The following is a 19,193-nucleotide window of genomic DNA, read 5'->3' on the forward strand; positions in this document are numbered from 1 at the left end:
CAGAAAAAAAAGGAAAGAACGTGATTCTGCCTTTTCACATTGGGGTGAGAAGTGTGATCATTGCTATTAACATAGTGTAATGGTTAACTAGGTTGCCTGGGTTCAGATCCAGCTTCATCTCCTTGTGCTCCAACTAGCACACCATTGCTAGCCACATGGGAAAGTGGGCTAGGAACTTGACCTGCAGTGCTCCCCTTTCTTCATCTCTGGAGGGTGCATAATAGGTAACACCTAATTCAAGTGTCCTAAGGATTAAATTAACACACACACTGTGATTAAAACAGCAAAGTGATTAGAGAGGGAGGGAAACCATGTTTGTGCTTATTGCCAGCTCTCCTCCCCACCATCATCATTTCATGCCATGCCATGAGGCTTCTTGAGTTTGCATCCTGCCCAGACTACAGACTACTCTCACCCGCTGTCAATGTGGAGAAGTTACTTGTCTCCGTATGCCTCAGTTTCCTCATTTGTAAAATGAGTAAAATTAATAGAGCCTACCTCCTAGTGCTCTTAGGAGGACTAAGAGAGATACCGTATGCATATTGTCTAGCACGGTGCCTATGGGAACCTTTCAACAAATGTTAGCCATTTAAAAATAATCTGTTGTTAATCACACGTGACCCTCCCTAAACAAAAGCCAAGAAGGCCTAAGTAGAGTTTACAGGAGCATCTCTGGTCCTGGAATCCTGGCTTTGTTGAAGCCTTTGTCTCTTCTCACTTATAATTCCACATTTGTTTCAGACCTAGACACTGAGCTAATGCCTTTTTTCCTTGGGAAATAAGAAATTCATTGTGGGTAGACAACTTTTTAATGTACTCCTTGGATCAGTTAAATTTTTTTTTGCATAATAAATAATGACAAGATTTCAGTAACATACATCAGTAAGCCTTTACGCCCCTCATGGCTCTGCAGGACAACCAAAGGGGCTGTGGTTCAGGCTGCTGTGTCTCTTGTCTCACCATACGTCTGCAGGTCTGAATGTCCTCCGTGTACCTCACCTACCCAGGACCAGTGTGCTAGCTGGACCATGTTCTTCTCATGCCCTGAGGTGGCAGAGGGCCAGCAGCAAAGAGTGAAGCCTCTTAAATCCTAGGCACTGATCCGCTCACACAACATACATATGCACGTGTGCATGGGCGCCTCTGACCAAAGCAGGCATGTGGGTGAGTCCAAGGTCAAGGCCTGGAGAAACACAGTCCACCCCTGATGAGGCTGTGGCAAAGGTGTGAGTCCAGAGAAAGGTGAAGAGTTGGGGCCAGTGGTTCAGTCTGTCAAACTCTCCCATCTGGCTCAGATGCGCAGAACCAGGAGCAAAAGGAAAATAGTAGTAATAACAATAGCAGCGATTAACCTTCATTGTGCTTAGCACTTAATGTATGCTGGGTGCAGTGATAAGTACTTCAGGTGGATTCTCTAATTTTATTCTTCATTTTTACACTGGATGATTATCATGCCGTTCCATCATAGGGAAATTGCAGATTACAGAGCCCAGTGCCTCTCCCGTGGTCACAGAGCCAAGAATTGCTTAAACTAAGATTTGAACCCGGGCAGTCTGACTTCAGATCCTGCACTCCACTGCACTGCAGTGAAGCCTCCTTCATCTCATCCGTTCATATTCCTAGAGATCAGGAGCTGTTACCCTGGAGTTGTCTGGTATCATGCTTGTCACCCTTAGCCAAGACATCTAAACATGTGCTGTGTTTAAGGATGAGTCTTGGTCATGCTTGTGGATATCAGATTGATTTTATTCTTCTTATACCTAAGGGCAGTTCTGTTTGCAGAATTTATTCCAAGTAAAATTGGAACTGAAATGATTTTTTGGAAATTAAAAGCAAACATCTTAGCTTCTTTATGGGCAATAACTTAAGCTCAAGCAGATATTGGAGAGTAGGTTTAATATGTATATCCATGTTTGTGTAAGTGAGCATCTCCTTACCTAAGCAGTTTCTAACCGTCTTGTTTCTTGAAGAAAGATTTCACTTTCCATTTATGTAAATTTCTTTCCTGACACTGGTCTGCTGAGTCAGACAATCACACCACTAAAAACCACTGGACAGCATATTTATAGCTGATCTTAAACAGTAAGAGGCATCAATCATGAATTTAGCCTTATTGTGAATGTTTAGTATCCATTTGTCTTGTTTACTTTTTGCAGAGTAAAGGATAGAGGACTAAGCTTTGCTCACAAGAAATCTGATTAACCAGAAAAAGAGAGAGAGAACGTATCTTTTTGTTCTTCTGCTGCTGTTGCAATAATCCACTGTTACTCTTCAGAAAATTGCCACCTGTTCTGTGATTCAGGATTATGTCTTACAAAAATTGTTTTGAGACTTTGTTCCTGTCCCTGTTTGAGAAGATACAAACGTAACAGACTGCAGGGTCCCTGGGGCAAAGGAGAGATAGGCATGGGGAACATCCACTTTAGCATCTGGCCCTAGGTTTTTACCTGAAATCAACAAAATAATCTTTCTGCCAGAGCACAATCTTTTTCTCCTGGCCCTTTGTACCACTAATTGGTTCTCAAGGTGTTTTTCCCTTTAGGGAAGGTGGATTTTTGAAGACTAAACTACTTTGAAAAGTATGACCAAATTCTTCCTGTGGATTCTCTGTGCTGTATTCTCCTGGGGGCTTCCGTTGGTATAAACAAAGAGAGGCTACTTCTTGCCAGATGCAAAAGCCCCGAACCACTGTATGACTGTGACTATAATTGAGGGCCTCTTTTTTCTTTCTTTTCTCTTTTTATTTATTTGTATTGTTTTTATTTACCTCTTGGGCTACTGCTTTCTATTATTTCCTCCCTTATTTGAGTTATTTCTAATGGAGATGTAAATCTCTGTTTGAAAATGAAAGCACCTGGTTCTTCTAGAATTCCCTCTTGGAAGTGAATTCCTCTCACTCGACGGGCAAACTGAACAATATTTGTACACTATTCAGAGTTATCCAAATGCATAATCTCATTAATATTTAAATTCCACTCTGCATATCAAGAAGTAAGTCCCAGAACTCTTCCCCACTTGTGTCAGGACACAACATCTGCCATTTCAGACCCCTTCAGCCCACGGAGTTCTTGGTGGACCCTTCTGAAGCATCATTTTGAGCTCTGCTTTTCAAAGTACAAAGTGACCATTGACCACAGTAGCCAAATATGACTGAGTATTGATGCCAGTTTGCTTAAACAGTAACAGGCATTGCATGTTTGTAGTTCCGTTTTCGTTTCTGTCATTCTTACTGGGCATTGGCCGCTGAAAGTACAGGGTAATTGCTACCAGAACCCAAAAATACTAGATAGAAGTCTATGGGTTTAATGTCTTATGAACCAAGACCTGAGTGGCATTATGAGGTTCTTGAGGATGCTTTTCTAAAATTCCAGTTCTGTGATTGGAATTTAAAGTGAATGTGGTGGTGTGATTATTGTTAAATGAAAAGGAATATTGTCTCTGTTGCAGTTAGAAAAAAAGTACCTTGAGAAGAATACTCTCCTTTCCCCAAATCCACATAAAAATTAGCTTTTCCTTTCCTCCACTAAAGCACACACGTCTTGACGACAGGTTTGAAGACCTCACTGGCTAAACATTTTGAATTCTGAGATCAGTGGCTTTCTTTTGCTTTGCTTTTCATGAACTATAGTAACTGAATTTTTAAGAAAAAATGCATTTTTACATCTAATGATTATAATAACTTAAGCTGCCTATTTCTCTTAGTTTCTACCTTAAAAATAAATCACTTTTAGGAAAAAAATATAACTAGAATAGTGATATTTTTAAAAAATTGAGATAGAATATTAGTATGCTGTAGTAAGAATAAAAATCTCATGGAATCTGTTATATTAATTCTGAATGACATTTTTTATTTGAATATACAGACTTTGGGAGTAGAATATGTCCTCCTGAAACCTTCAAATAATAAAGTAAAAATTAAAATTTAAAGGCAATTTTTGCTAAGGGAAAAAATATCATGTGTCAGATTATTTAAGATCTCTTAAATAGAATGGATTTAAGAATACCTGTTATTCTCCAGAAAATTAATTAGCCAGGTTTGTGCTTAATAAATACTACTTGATGATGATGAAATTAAATGAAAGAAAAATGCCTGACATAGCTAATTGCAAATGCATGCACTCAGAATATGAAATAGACATAATTTAAGTAATTTGATTCTAGTGTGCTTAGGAAATTTGGAATACTCCCTCTGAGAGAGGTAGAATTTCATAATCTACACTATTTAGGATGAGGTAAAAGAAAAAAAATGATCTAATACAAGTAAACTCCCTATTTTGAAATGACTAAAATGTGAATTTTTAGAGTGAATATACACAGTTCCAGAACTTCTGGGAATATAGTGCTTGATCCTGAATCTTCATGTCTCTTCATAACCTGGAACAGTTAGCGGCAGTCAAGCTACTCAACAGGAGTCCAGTAGGAGTTCCCAGTGTGAGTCATTTCCAACTCCATCTCTACTGGTATCTATAAATCATGTGGTGGATCTATAGTTAATGAATTCAAAGGAAGTTACAAGGGACAGCTCTTAAGGAACACTAAATGTTACAACTACCCATTCTTCTTAAAATTGATAAATGTTTTCTGCTGGTGGAAAACCATAACAATTGTTACCAGCAGTCACGTCTTCCAGGTTTTTACCTCTGACCGACAGACCCTACACTCAAGGATGTCAATCGCTCCATTGCAGATCCTCAACTGTGGGAAGCCAAACTCTGACATTTCATCCTGACCACAAAAATGTGATACATTTTATGCATACCTAAAAGCAGGAACCTTGCCTGGAAAAATTCATAATCACTGTATATCCAATAAGAATTTTACCTTAAAAATGAAATTATTAACCTAAACATGAGAAAAATAGTATCTATTGTTATGCTAATTATTTAACCCAATTTCCCTTTATTAAAAAAACCAAAAATGTTGGCATATGTTAATTCAGATAGTCAGGCTCATCATTTAATGGTTTCTCTCTAGTAGCAACTATTTTTATAAAGAGGTACTGTAACATTATTTTTAAAATCTCACAACATCAGCTAATTAATCATTGCTTTTCTTGCTGATCTTTATCACTTACACATTTTTATTTTATGCATGGAAATCAAATAAGAAATCCATACCATGCCAGATAAAATTTTGGAAACCAACATCATTTTGGAGTATATTTTGGACTCCATGATTATCTCCATGGGCTGAAAGAAATTGTAAGAATTGGTAGTCTTAATCAAAAAGGAAACTATATTCTATGAAAGTTGATATACCATGATGATGATATTTTGACTCTGAAGATGTACCTTTCACCTGTAAAGCTATAGTCACCTTCATTATGGGTATTTATAGAATAGATATATATTTTATATATAGAGAGAGAGAAAACTTATATGTATTTATATATATTTACTATATATTTTTAATATTTATCATATGTATTTATATATTCATATATATAACTATATTCATAACATGATCCAAGTTTTGTCCTTGGTACTTTGCTTTGGACCCGTTCTTCCAGTGACAAGAATTTAAGCAATTTTAGCACAAACAAGAGTATAGTTCTTTTTTTTGTTAATTAAATAAGATGATTTTCAGTAAGTTGAAAAGGCCTCAGATTCTAGCCTGGTTAGGCACTCATAGCAGAATCTTCTTAACTCATGTAAAACACATATGCCTTAATAAGCTTTTTATTATCCAGTTTCCTAGGCCAAAGTAAACCAAAAACAGAAAATCAGGAAGGAGATAAGAATATATGGCGAGGAAGCTGAAATGACAGGAAGCAGAAGTGTCAGATAAGCACAAAATTCTATTACTGCGTAGTAATCCAGGGAATATTTGTGATAACTCTTTAAGTCAGTGCTTCTCAAACTTTTTTTGCTGAGGAAATTATAAGAATCGGTAATGAGTATAGTAGAGTCTATAAGTTAGGATATATTTATGCCCTGCATTTTTCCAGAGGGAGCTTAAAATGAAAGAATTATAATACATTTTGAAAGTATTGGAATGGTTTTGATTATATATATATTCTGACGTTCTAAATAATATTCTTCTGTTTTCTTTGGCAAAAACAGTTTCAAATACCACAAATACCAAGTAAATGGTATAATCCTGAGACTTCACCAGTTTGCTACATAATAATGGAGTGAAGCTTTTAAAACAATATTGAATTGAATGAGTAAATTTAAATTTTACAGTCATTGAGGAAGTGACTATTGGGCCAGTACACAGGAAGTAATCCAGCTTCACTTCTAGAAGTCTAAAGGTTCTGTGAACATGTGATGGCATGTTCAGGCCAGCCTGGGTTCGTGAATCTCTCACAGTTACAGTTTGTTACATAAACCATTTGTTCATTGTAGATGAAACTTACACCAAGTCCAGAGCACCAGAATGAAAGGTTTTTCAAGTGACTCGACTTAGCTTGCACTTCTTGAGCATCTCTAGTGAGTTCTGCAATATATAGTATAGACCGGAGATCAGGAACTTAAAACAACTCATTCCATAATCTAGGAAGCTGGTGGCATAATAAGTTAAAAATATGAACAACTCTCATATGATAGAAGTATGGTAGATGAATATTATTGAAGTATCATAGGTGTTGAGATGATGGAGCAGTTAATCCTCTCTATGGAGAAATCTATGAATGGAAGGCAGTTGCTGAGCCTTGTTTTGAAAGATAGATATTCAGTGGGTGAGTAGGAATGCAAAGGACATTTTGGACAGAAGGAGAAATACAGGCCATGTCACCATGGTGTCTACCCCAGAATACAATGTCTTGTCCCTGGAAAATAGAGCTCTTACTTGGGAAGAATTGGCTCTGTTCATATTGGTTGAAATTGTGTTAGGACAGATGATGTAAAATGTTGATTAATGTAAGTAGATACTCTTCAAGACAAGAACATATATGCTTCTAGTCTTACCAGCTTTCTTTATTCCCCTTCTTTGTTTTAAAAACTGTACTTTAAAATCTTGATTTATTCTTTTCCTTTCATTGCTATTGTTTTTAAATGAAGTCAAATGATTTCAATCTGGAATGCAAAGTTCTCTTGTAGGTTGGATTTTATTTATTTATTTTTTTTTTTTGCAAAAATATGGTAGGCAGATGTTGTCATGGAATGATTTTAGGGCCTTGTGAAGGATTTGTTCAGGACAATCCTTTCCTTCAATCAAGTGTCATCTTGCCTGGAGTCCCAGCCCACTCTAGGGAAATCCTGCTCGGCAGTCTGAAGTCAGGCTTTGGGATTTGGGCTCTGGGTGTTGATAATATCCCAGGAGGCTTTACTGAGGGCCCATTAGAAACATGCAGAGGCAGGAGCCGGCATCTGGTCATGATTAATCTTCTCAACACCCTGGCCTAATGCGGACTGGCCTTGGGTTCCAGCCAGCTACTCCCAAGAAAAGCCAGCCCACTCTCTCATGCTTGTTTCATGTTTTGCAGAGGCTAGTTCTTTGCTTAGGCTTCCGTACTCTCCCTTCTGTGTTCATTGGAACTTCAGAGATAAAGGGACCTTACAAAAAAATTAGCCAAAAGAGGTGGATTAAGCCATACAACGTCACCAGTAATCATCGTAGAGGTAGTACCCGGGCACCATTGACTACAACAGGTGCTGAAATATAAGGTCACTAGATGCCCTGGAAATTGTGGATATACTTCAGTGGGCATATGGAATATCCTACAAAAATATATGACTGCCCCCATTACAAAGAATTATCTGGTCCAAATGTGCAGCTGTGGAGAAGCTGTGGTGTAAATATTTTTAAGAGGTGAGAATCTGTAGCCTTTATTAGATTCTCAAAGGAATCTAAGAGTCCATAAAAGTCAAGAATCACTAGCAAAATAGTTGGAAACATGGCCTTCACAGTGACCCAGTCCTAGTTCAAATCTGCTTTAGAATTGTGACTTGTAACAATGCATTTAACTGACCTAATTCTTGGTTTCTTTTTTATAAAATGAGGGCAACAGTCCCCAATGTATAGGATTGTTGTAAAGATTAAATCATCTAGTGCACATAATGGGCTTAGCACAATGACTACCCAAAGAAGAAACTCATTAAATAATTATTGTCATTAATAATTGTAATGTCTTTAATCATCTCTAGAACTCTGATCTTAGAAGCAACATAGCATAACAGGTACATGTCTGACTCAGAGACAAGGACACCTAGCCATGCCAATAACCTTTGACAAATCATTTTATCTCTTTGACTCTCCATTTCTACATCTCTTAAATAGTGGAGAGTAGTATTTCTCTCACAGGATTGTCGTGAGAAAAAAATGAGAGAGCATATACAAAACATTTGCATAAAGGCTGGCCTATGTTAGGTGCTTAGTAAAAGGGAGACGGTAATTCTCAAACATCTTGTCTCCTGGGCCACTCATCCTATTGCATTAGAACTGGGTTAGGGCTGATGAGATTTGAAGCAATCCCAGGACATGGAGAAGACCTAAATCTTGTACCAGTTTTTATTTGTCCTTAGGTGTCCTAAGGAAGTTACTTTTTATCTTTACTCTGTTCTCCTTCCTCTTTGGGGAACTTCCTTTACTCCCTCCTGCTTGAGGATGGATAGAGTTGGTTATGGGGTTGACCAGAGATGAAGAGTATAGTTGCCAGAGGTGAGTCATCTTGTTAGTTAGGGGCCTGATGGCAGTAAAATAGGAAGGAAAGTGTCTTAGTCTGCTTGGGCTGCTTCAGCAGACTGCCATAATGGGGTGGCTTATAGAAAACAAGTTTATTTTTCCCAGTTGTGGAGGGTGAAGTCTAACATCAAGGCGCCAGCAGATACAGTGTCTGGTGAGGTCCCATTTCAGATTGATAGATAGCCATCTGCTTTCTGTACCTTCACGTGGCAGAGGGGGTGAGGAATCTCTCTCAGGCCTGTTTTATATGGGCACTAATCCCATTTATGAAGGTTCCCTCCTAATAACCTCACATATTTGAAACATATGTATTTGGAAGAGGGGTGGGGGAGGAGGGACACAAGCATTCAGTCTATAGCAGAAAGGGATTTTTTTTCTTTAACAGACACAAGCATGACCCAAATTACAATGAAATAAATATTCTAAAATTACTGAGTTTTATCCCCAGATAGTTGAAATCACTTCTATAAAATGAGTTGATGAGAGTTAGCATTCTCATGTCTAAGTATGCACTTAAACATAGTATTAAAAGAAAAAGATAAAACCATAAAAAAGTGCTTTTCTTGGTCAAAATTATCCCAAAGCATACACAATGGGCATATACAATTGTGAAGGATATTTAATGAGTCCGAGTTAGAGATATTTAATGAGCTTCCCATTGAATCACTTTCATTTTTGATCAAGCCCAGACACGGGTATGCATTTATGTCCTTATGGCTAGAGAGGTGAACAAATTGTCTCCTGCTTCTGCAGAAGAAGACAGTTGTCCTGCCATCCCCCAGCACAAGCACCAGTCACCATATCTTCTGCCGTCTGACTCTGGATTTTGTATCAGGCTCTCTTCCAGGAGACATCTGGTGACATACTGTCCTCGCCGGTTTGGAATGTTTCTTTCTTGAAGCGTTACTTCTTTAGGAACTAGTCACCATCATCTATGTAGCAGAGAGAATGGTTAGGAATGGAGAATGCTAAGAAGCCAGGACTTGGGCTCTCCTGATCTAGCTCTGACCCTAACTAGCTGAGCAAGTCCCAGCCCATGGGGAAGTGCCTTCTCTTAAGATGAGTTCAGCGAATGGCTTTGCATCCTCTTTGAGCATCACATTATTTATCTGTACAGAAGAGGTTGGACAAGATGATCTCGAAGGACCTATCAAGCTCTAAGTTCTGTGATTATATTCTAAATGTTAGGACAACATGGCACTTACTGGCATCACCATTAATGAAATTACCCATCATTTATCTTATACAGAGAAAGCACACACCAAGAGCAACAGACCAGCCAAGCCTGACAATGAGAGTGTGTGGATTTTTATCATGCCCACAGCTCTCCAGTGATGCTTGTGATAAATGTGTATGTCTTCCAAAAAAAAATCCCAGCTGCCCCAGGGTGACCTGACCTGCCTTTTTGTTTGGGACTTGGATACAGCAAACATGTTCTACTTCAATGTAGTGCTCTGTGTGCTTGAGACTTCGAATGTAGCTAGAAATGAAAGTTTGTGCTTAGTACCTGTTCGTAAGAGATTATTTTATCAAAAAAAGTCCTTATATCTCCTTATCTCTTATTTACCTCTTCACATAGACCTTGCCCCATACTTTACAGACAAGGTTCACATGAGGTTACCAGGTGGAATCTCACTCAGATTTTATTTCCTCCATCCTAGAGATACCCATAAAGCTTCAATCTTTATCTTTCTTCATATCATAGAGGAAGAGGTGTTCTGCCAAGACTAAGCCTCTGCAAATCCAATGCTAGACCTCATTTCCTGTTAACAGGGCGAGGATCTTGATCCAACTCTTCTGCTTCCTCCTCCTCTTTAAAAATCTTACATCCGATTTTTAGTGACCCTCCCAGCCTCCTTCTCAAGACTCAATCCATTAGTCCTCCTTCCACTAAAGGCCAAAATAAACCAGAATGATTTCTCGAGTTGTGTCTCACTTCACATGACTAAACCATTAAGGTTGTTTTTGTTTTACCCTGTTCTGTGTAACCTTAACCTCAGTCTTTCTGTGCCCTACTCAAAATTAGATCATAGAAATGGAGAGATTTCTTTCTTGTTTGGCCTTTCCTGTAAATCTCATTTCCAGATTTGCTCCAAATTAGGGTAAAGGTTAAGTGGAGTGGGAAAACAAGAGGAAGGGAGGGGACATCATGCTCTGTGGAGGCAGTCCACTCAGACGTTTTCCAACTCTGATCGAACGCCCTTCTGGATCGATCTCGTCGCCTTGACATCCCACTTTCTTCATTCAGGAGCATATGGTCCTTTGGGCAGCCTCTGCAAGCCCGCACGCCCTCACCAGCAGGTGGCACGTGCAGTGCGTCTCCATCACGGCATTAGCTCTCCAGAGCAGCTTTCACCACTCACCCTTTCCCCTGCTGTCAGCGGAAGAACTTCCTCTGACCATCTGCTACCGAATTAGTCAAAGTTTATCAACTTGTCTGCAGGATTTCTCTCCCAAAGCTGCACAGTTGGTCCTATTGTTCATTGTATGCCTGGTTTTCTCATTTCTTAGGGAAGTTTTATTCTTTTGTATTTTATTCTCTTAACTTGAATATGGATCCCAGATATTTACTCCTGTAAAAGCTCTTCAGTATTTTCCTTTCCTATTTTAGAGTTGTACAACTGTAGTCTAGAGACCAAATAACAAAGAGAATTCTAGTAGGGAGACTGAAGAGCCAAAGTGCATGATATCAGAACTGGGGTCATTGTGTCTCTGGTTTGCTTTTGTGACCTGGGCAAGTTGCAGCCCTTCCCTGCCTCAGTTTCCTTATCTGTAATGTGAATAAAAGCATTATTCTAGTTCTTGAGTTCTGTGAGAATTACTAGAGGTGATTCATGGAGGAATTCTCTAGGAAGGTAACTTGTCATACAAACCTCCCGGTATTTTGGTTAAGATTATTAGCTGCAGTGGCATCATAACATTCCTTTTTTAAAAAAAAAAAGATTTTATTTATGTATTTGAGAGAGAGCGAGCACGAGCGGAGGTAGGGGCAGAGAGAGAGGGAGAAAGAAGCAGGCTTCCCGCAGAGCAGGGAGCCCGATGTGGGGCTCGATTCCAGGGCCCCGGGATCATGACCCGAGCCAAAGGCAGATGCTTAACCACTGAGCCCCCCAGGCGCCCCTACATCATAACGTTCCTAAAACTGCGCCTGTGCCTCGTAGTGAGAACTTCCTACCCCAGTGTGAAAACAGGTCTAAGGCATGTCCCTAATCTGACTGTCAGTATTTTGAAGATTTTTCCCTCAAGGCTGCCTGTGGGGGAGAGGCACTGTGGTCCCCCCCCCCCAAGTTCTTTTGTTGGCAGAGATGGCACCCTAGTCTCTAGCTTGTGTGATGTTTCTGGCTGAAGATGACTAGTGTCTAGAAGTGATTCAGACTGGAGTCCAGGCTGCCGATCCACATGTTCAGCTTCTGTGCACTTTGTAGTATGTGGTTTCCTGAAGATTCTGGGTAAAAGTACTCATCTGTCAGAGCCTCCTTGCAAAAAAAGCTTGACCGTCTCCTTTGTCGCACTTTTTTTGCCAGAAGACATCATAGCAAATTGGTCCCTCACCGCACACCTCTGTGTTCTTTTGCAGACTAGCAGACTAGCTACTAGCTACAACTTTTTGGTTGTATTAGAGAAAATTACATGAGTTTTTTTTGTTTTTTGTTTTTTGTTTTTTGTTTTTCAGCACAGTTCAACAGAGCTAGCGGTGAGATATAGGAGACACATTACCACAGTCAAGCATGCAACATTTAAGCATAATGTCTCTCTGTGCCTGCAAATGCAAGCCCTTGTTTCAAGTGATGTGACTACTTCCTTTTGTTTCCAAACCCCCTTTCCATGAGCCAGTATGGTCCCTGCCAGAGAAAATGGCAGAATCAGGCTAGGTTAGCATGCTTGCCAAAGATTTAGGTAAGAGATATTATACAAATGTCTAAATTATTGCAGCTTGGGACTCTGAGATTTCAAAAACATACTTTCACACAGTTCATTATTGTTAGTATTTGTGACTATTTGATAAGCTCCAGAACCTTGTTCTGCCATAGAAAATAAATCATTCCTAATGGCTGGGTTGTTTTTTTTTTCTTTTTAAACTTGAACTTTTTCTGAAACAGCCATCCATCATCACCATACTTTTCTCTATTTAATACTGTTTTTCTTCCCTCTGCCCTAGGATGGTCGTCTGCGGATGAATGACCAGCTGATTGCCGTTAATGGGGAATCTCTTTTGGGAAAGTCCAACCATGAAGCTATGGAGACACTGAGGCGATCAATGTCCATGGAAGGAAATATTCGAGGGATGATCCAATTGGTGATTCTGCGGAGACCAGAGAGACCACTGGAGGTGATGCATATCTTTAGTTCCCTCAGCAAATTGCCCAAATGGCCACCTAGAATATGCAAATTTCTGTCCCTTAGTATCATACTTACTCTGAAATTTTGGAAAAATATGCCCCAGAAGGGCTCTGATGGATTTATGCGGCAAACACATGGTTGTATATTATAGGTGTAACTAGAAGGTATAAGAATGTGCATATAAAGAAAGAATTTTTCAAATGTAACAGGTCCATATTTTCCAGTTTTTTTCCCCCCAGAAATTTCTAGAACTTTGGCTTCATTCATATAATAAACTATTAAACTATATAGCATCTTTATATACTTTTTGATTGAGGTGCTTATAGTGTCCATACTTTAGAAAGTTCTTAATCAGATGTATACAGCGCTTAATGTGAAGATTGTTATAATGCAGTACATTTTCCCCCAAAATGTTCACATGGATAATACAGACCTGGAACTTAACTAATTTAAAATTTGGTCTGTTAAGCAAGCTGCTTGCTTCATGTTATTAAATAAATGTTTTTTAATTAAATAAGTATTTTTACAGTATTTTATCATGATTTTTTAGGGATTTTTTTTTAACGTAAGAAGTATTTCTGCCTACCCATGAAGTGTAAGCATAAAATATTCTTGAATGCTGATATCCCTAAGCATTTCACTTACATACAACTATACTACATTTATATTACACAATTATATTATTAAATTATACAAGTATATTAATATATTTATAATATAAAATATTCCTAAAATATTATTTTCTCTTATATATGAAAAATAATTATTAAATGCTCCTAAAAATATTTTAAGAAAAGATAAGAAGAAAACAGTTGATCATAGTTAAGAGTTAAGAAAAACATGAGCACATTACAGAAATACTCTCTGAGGACAAGTAATGTTTGTGTAATACAGTAAAAGGCAGTTAACATAGAATACTGTTAATAACACACTAACATGAAATATTAGTTTTAATATGTTCAACTTAAAAATTAAAAAAGAGAGGATTTTTCAAATTAAACAATAGTAGAAGGTAGTTGAAATTCATAGTAGTTAAAAGCTTAGGCTCTAAAGTTTTGGATTACTTGAGTAAAAGTCCCAGATTGTCCATTTTCTGGCTATATGAAGACATAACTGGGTGCTCAGTACTTGCAGATGACAGATACTATTGTCTGTTTTATCCCTTAATGTATCCTCATTTCCCAGCACACAGTAGACACTTAATAAATACTGTCGAATGAATGAATAAAAGATGCATCTGAGACCTACTTTATCTGAGAGGGTCAGCTGAAGTAGTAAACTTATAAACTATATCTCACTTTGTTACATTATCAGCTATTGGAAGAGAGTAACTGTACCTTTTTACTCTTCTGTACATAACCTTGTAAATGTTAAATAAATGTAAATTGGCCAATTACTGGAGACTATATATAATGAGCCAACTCGTTTTCAACATTTGTGTCTGCTTAAGTGACAGAGAGGCTTCCATGAATATTTAATGGATTTTACTTATGTACATAGTTATAAAACCCTTATCTGTTGCTTCCATCCATGATGGAATTGGCTCCTTTCTGGTTTAATTTGATTCTTACTCTAGAGCCTTGGGATTCATGGTACCCAGTTGGATGGGATAGGTGTGAAGGATGGCCCGTGGGCCCCTAAGCCTCCCCTCTGTGCATCTGTGTATTATGTCTCCCTTAAGATTTCTCGGAACAAAGACATTTCAACTAAGAGAACAGTCTGGACGGCACTGCTGTAGAGTACCACACCTGTTGCAAAGAGCAAAAGTTAAGGGATAAAGAAAAGAAAGAAAGAAAAAATGAACACGGTTGTTAGGCATTTTATGTCTGCTACCCCTCACCTTTCCTAATTTCATGTCTTTCTCTAAAACAGGCGTGTGCCTGGTGGGTAAACATTCTGTATTTGGGCTCATCTAGTAGAGACGTTTTATCATTTACATTCTTCTTCATTGCACATATTTCCACTCTCCAACTCTGAGGTGCGTTGACAATTAATCCATCAGAAGAAAGTACTAAACTTTTGGTTTGTTGCCCATCTTCAGAAGCGTTTTATTAATATAGTTCACTAGGAAATTAATTGGGAATTAAGAAATGGGACAAAAAGCAATTTTGATGAGGACATTTAAACAAGGTCCCTTTTTAGTTTCCCTAATATTTACATGCTTTCCATGGGGAATGAGCAGGCACTTGATGCTCTCAGCTATCGGGAATCTCTGTGGTACCCACGAAGATTAAAGAGTGTTTTTGTCTTATGAAGACAGCAGCCTCTAATGTACAACTAATCTTTATTAAATTGGAAAAAAAACAAAAACAAAAAAACCCATCTGCAGGTATATGATCTCCTAGCTCTGTGTTTGACTGTGTCAAAGCATATGTGGTGCACTCCTCTTGTGGTGTCTTCTCCTGTGGGGCCGCAGTCACCCTCAGGTACAATAAAAAGGCAGCGTCACCGAGAAAAAGGTCTCAGCACTGCTCCTACATGCAGGCAAATCAATTAGTTAGATTTGGCAAGAATACTAAAATGGTTACTTGAACATTATATTGATATAAAAAAAAATTGAAGAAGCTACTTAAGAAAAGTCAAAATATATAGTTGTTGGAGTATTTTCCCACATTACCCAGATGTACAAGATACGTAAACAGTTTTGATGAGGACCTCGTGAAGAATACATAATGAGTCCTTGATGGAATCAAAATCATTTTAAACAGAACCATGTTTTTCAAAGGATGAGCTTGAGGTTCAATTGTAATTCTATTTGAGCCTAGAGACTTAGTATTAAAAAATGGGTTATGACCTGTTTCTTCCCCCCTTCCCCAAAACATTTCCCTCCCCGCTACAAGCTCATCTTGGTAGAAGCAGAATATGTTTAAAAATCCATTATATTTTTTATTGGCTGGGACACTAATGGAGGGCTCCACGACAGCCCTATTTTTACAGGCTGAATACTTTAATTAGGCTGGTTACTGATCAGTTGTTGGGATATCGATTGTGTCATTTATCAAAGAGCTGGGAAAGAGGAATTTTTTGTTGTTGTTGTTAAAGCACAAGGCTATGTGCAGTCAGTCCTACCTCTCCTGCCTGCCGGGGCTCTGGCTTTAATTTAGGAGTAGTTTGCTGATTCTGGTTTGGCTAGCAGCACAGAGGCAGAGGGTAACACTGCGCGTGGGCAAAGTGTTATAAGCCTCGACAAGAAGCCAGGAGACCTTCAGCAGCTGAAAATATTTTAATTATTAAGAATGCATAAATTGAATGTTTTAAATATTTTGTTTAGCAGGATACCAAGTTTGTGGAACTGAGAGGAAAGCATTATAGAATTGTTTGGGCCAAATGCTTTGATCCGAAGTGAAGAGCTTTTGGAGATCAGATCTGTGTTCTGTATGTGGCCTGTTCCTCTCACAGATGGTCAAGGGGGGCGCCTGGGTGGCTCAGTCACTTGTGTGGCTGCCTTGGGCTCAGGTCATGGTCCCAGGGTCCTGGGATCGAGCCCCACATTGGGTTCCTTGCTCAGCAGGGAGCCTGCTTCTCCCTCTGCCTCTGCCTGCCAATCCCCAGTTTGTGCTCTCTCTTTCTCTGTCAAACAAATAAATAAATAAATCTTTAAAAAAACAAAACAAAACAAAAACAAATGGTCAGGGGCACAACGGTGAGATGGCTTCCACATGACTTCCTTGAAATCTGTTAGAAAGACACACAGTCTAAGCAAGAGCAGCCCCCAGTTCTGTGTGCCTCAGTCCTCTTGAACAAACACCTGGAGCCCTCTGAAACTGGCCCCCCGCCGCTACCTCTTCACACCCCTGCAACATGCTTTGTGGGCCTGTTACTCTGGATACAGCCATTTTGAGGACACTATGAATTTGTCTGCAGGCTGTCAACATCCAAATAGGAGGGGAAAATACCAAAAAGTGGGCAAAAGCTCAGGAGGACCACTGTCTGGTATTGTCACAGAGTTTGTTTTAGCTTCTGGCCAACAGACCCAGTGTCTGCAGCGGGATACACTCATGGCATTTGAGTGGCAAACCTGCTTAGGTTCTGACTTGTCCTAGAGCATATGCACTTAGTCGCTGAGGGAGAGAGAGAGAGGAACCAGCTGGTTGGCAGAAAAACACCCTTGGCATGGACCGTTATTCTTGTGTTGACACTGTCACAAGCTGTACTCCCAGATGGAAGAAAATTTGAAAGAAGCCATTTGTAAGTGGGGGGAAAGAATAATAAAGTTAATCCTCTTTGGTGTTGGCTATGAGTACTCCCAGTCCTTAGCACCACATTGTCAGTATTTTTTGTATTTCGTCTTCAAAGATCTTTTAACTGATAAGGCCATTTTGATTTTCCAGTTGAGTGTGTACATGCAGTACACTTTTGGAAGATCATTCATAAATTGATCATTCTCCTACTTTGCTTTCATTGACCAAGTTCGAACATATTAAAAAAGCAAATGTAATTTTTATTTTTATCCCTTAGGAGCCTGCAGAGTGTGGGGCATTTTCTAAGCCATGCTTTGAGAATTGTCAAAACGCTATAACCACCTCCAGGAGAAATGATAATAGTTCATTGCATCCATTTGGCACTTACAGTTCACAAGACAAACAGAAAGGTAAGAGTCTGTCCATTTCCATCTACTGCAAATGGCGTGAGAAAACACAAGACTATCTTAAAAAAAAAAAAAAAAAAAGGACAAAGGGAAGTTAATTACACTAAGTGCAGGCTTTGTTACTCTGAGTCATGAACATGGAGAGATGATGGGTGGGAGAGCTGACTCAGAAGTTGTGAAGCGGATTCCTGGCATCGCCTCCAGTTTAAGTGACAGTTTCTATGCTTGCTGCCCCAAACACGGAGGATGATGTGTGAAATAAGCCAAACAAAAACAAAATGGCAGAATGGAGAAACAAAATGGCAAACTGTTATTTTTTTTTTTAACAATCTTTTAATTATTGGAAGTTACCAAATGTAAATAACTATTAAACTTAAAAAAAGTGTATGGACTAGTATTAAACCATAAGATGGTCATAACATGATTCACAGATTCTAGAAGAGTGTGGTAAATACCATGAACCGAGACCATTGTGTAACAGTTGGAATGCTCTTATTATTCCCTTACTACATTGTCTTTCCCTTATTATCCTGTACTAGTGGTTGCATAGTAATCTGTTGAATGCAGGCACTATTTATGTAATCGATCCCTTATTTACATTTAAGATGTTACCAAAATTTAACTACATGGGAACAAGTTCTAAACTCTGAGAACTCCATCAGAACAGGCTTGTACCTCTCAGATTCCTCTAGAATTAAATTGTTTCATCAGAATGGGACGCTGTTTTTTTCCTCTGACTTCGTCCATTTTAGTGAGAGTAGCAGCAACAGCTGTGGCCATTTATTTATTAAGTGTTTACTGTCCGTTAGAGTCTGTGTTAAGCAATTTACATGCACACTGGAAGTGGGTAATAATACTATTATCCTCATTTTACAGATGAAGAAATAGAGAGTAAATAATTAACCCAAGACCACATACTTGATCTGTGCAGAGCCTGGATTCAGCCCCTATCTCTCTGATTCAAGTTCACTCCTTAAACCACAGCACAGACCTTGTCTTACATTGGTCTCTTGAAACTGTTGAAGTCCTTTCACCTGATACCAAGAGTGTCATTAAAAGCTCACTTGACTTTGTATCAGATAAAAAAAAATACTCTGTCTTTTCTCGTCTTCTTTAAGAAATTAAAATTTGTCTTGACAAAGCGAGATCTCTTTCTGAGATCTTAAATCACAGTAGGAGGAGAATCTGGGGAAGGAACAGCAAGTTTTCCACAGACTAGAACAGCCTTCTCTCTACCGTGCCCATATAGTGATCAAGAACATCGCCATGTGTATTAAAATATCTAGGCTTTACATAATTTGATTGGCGTTTAATTCTCAAGCAACATGTGATACAGTGACAATCCAAGTTAAAGGTTTTATTCCTAATTATACCAGTGACATCCAAAGGAGTAGTGGGCATGTTATCCCCTATCTTGTTTCATTTTTTTAAAGATTTTATTTTTTAAGTAATATCTACACCCAACGTGGGCCTCGGACCCACAACCCTGCGATCAAGAGTCACACACTTCACCACCTACGCCCGCCAGATGCCCCTCATTTTTAATAACTATAAAATATTGACACTGGAGTGGTAATTACATGGAGTATTTTTAGAGGACATCGAGATAGGGAAATGGGACAGTATCTCTAGAAGGGCC

General features: G+C 38.8%; 1 protein-coding gene across 4 annotated transcripts in view; it reads left to right on the forward strand.

Annotated features, from left to right (window-relative positions):
• Positions 1-19,193, forward strand: part of PARD3B (par-3 family cell polarity regulator beta) — a 996,466-nt gene that overhangs the window by 589,564 nt on the left and 387,709 nt on the right. For all 4 annotated transcript variants that reach the window (XM_044913701.1, XM_044913703.1, XM_021703002.2 and 1 more), the window contains 2 exons: positions 12,785-12,955; positions 17,425-17,557. In XM_044913701.1, coding sequence (XP_044769636.1) covers positions 12,785-12,955; positions 17,425-17,557 — 304 coding nt within the window. The remainder of the gene's footprint in view (positions 1-12,784; positions 12,956-17,424; positions 17,558-19,193) is intronic.

Source organism: Neomonachus schauinslandi, chromosome 3, assembly GCF_002201575.2.
Source record: "Neomonachus schauinslandi chromosome 3, ASM220157v2, whole genome shotgun sequence".
Classification (NCBI taxonomy): Eukaryota; Metazoa; Chordata; class Mammalia; order Carnivora; family Phocidae; genus Neomonachus; species Neomonachus schauinslandi.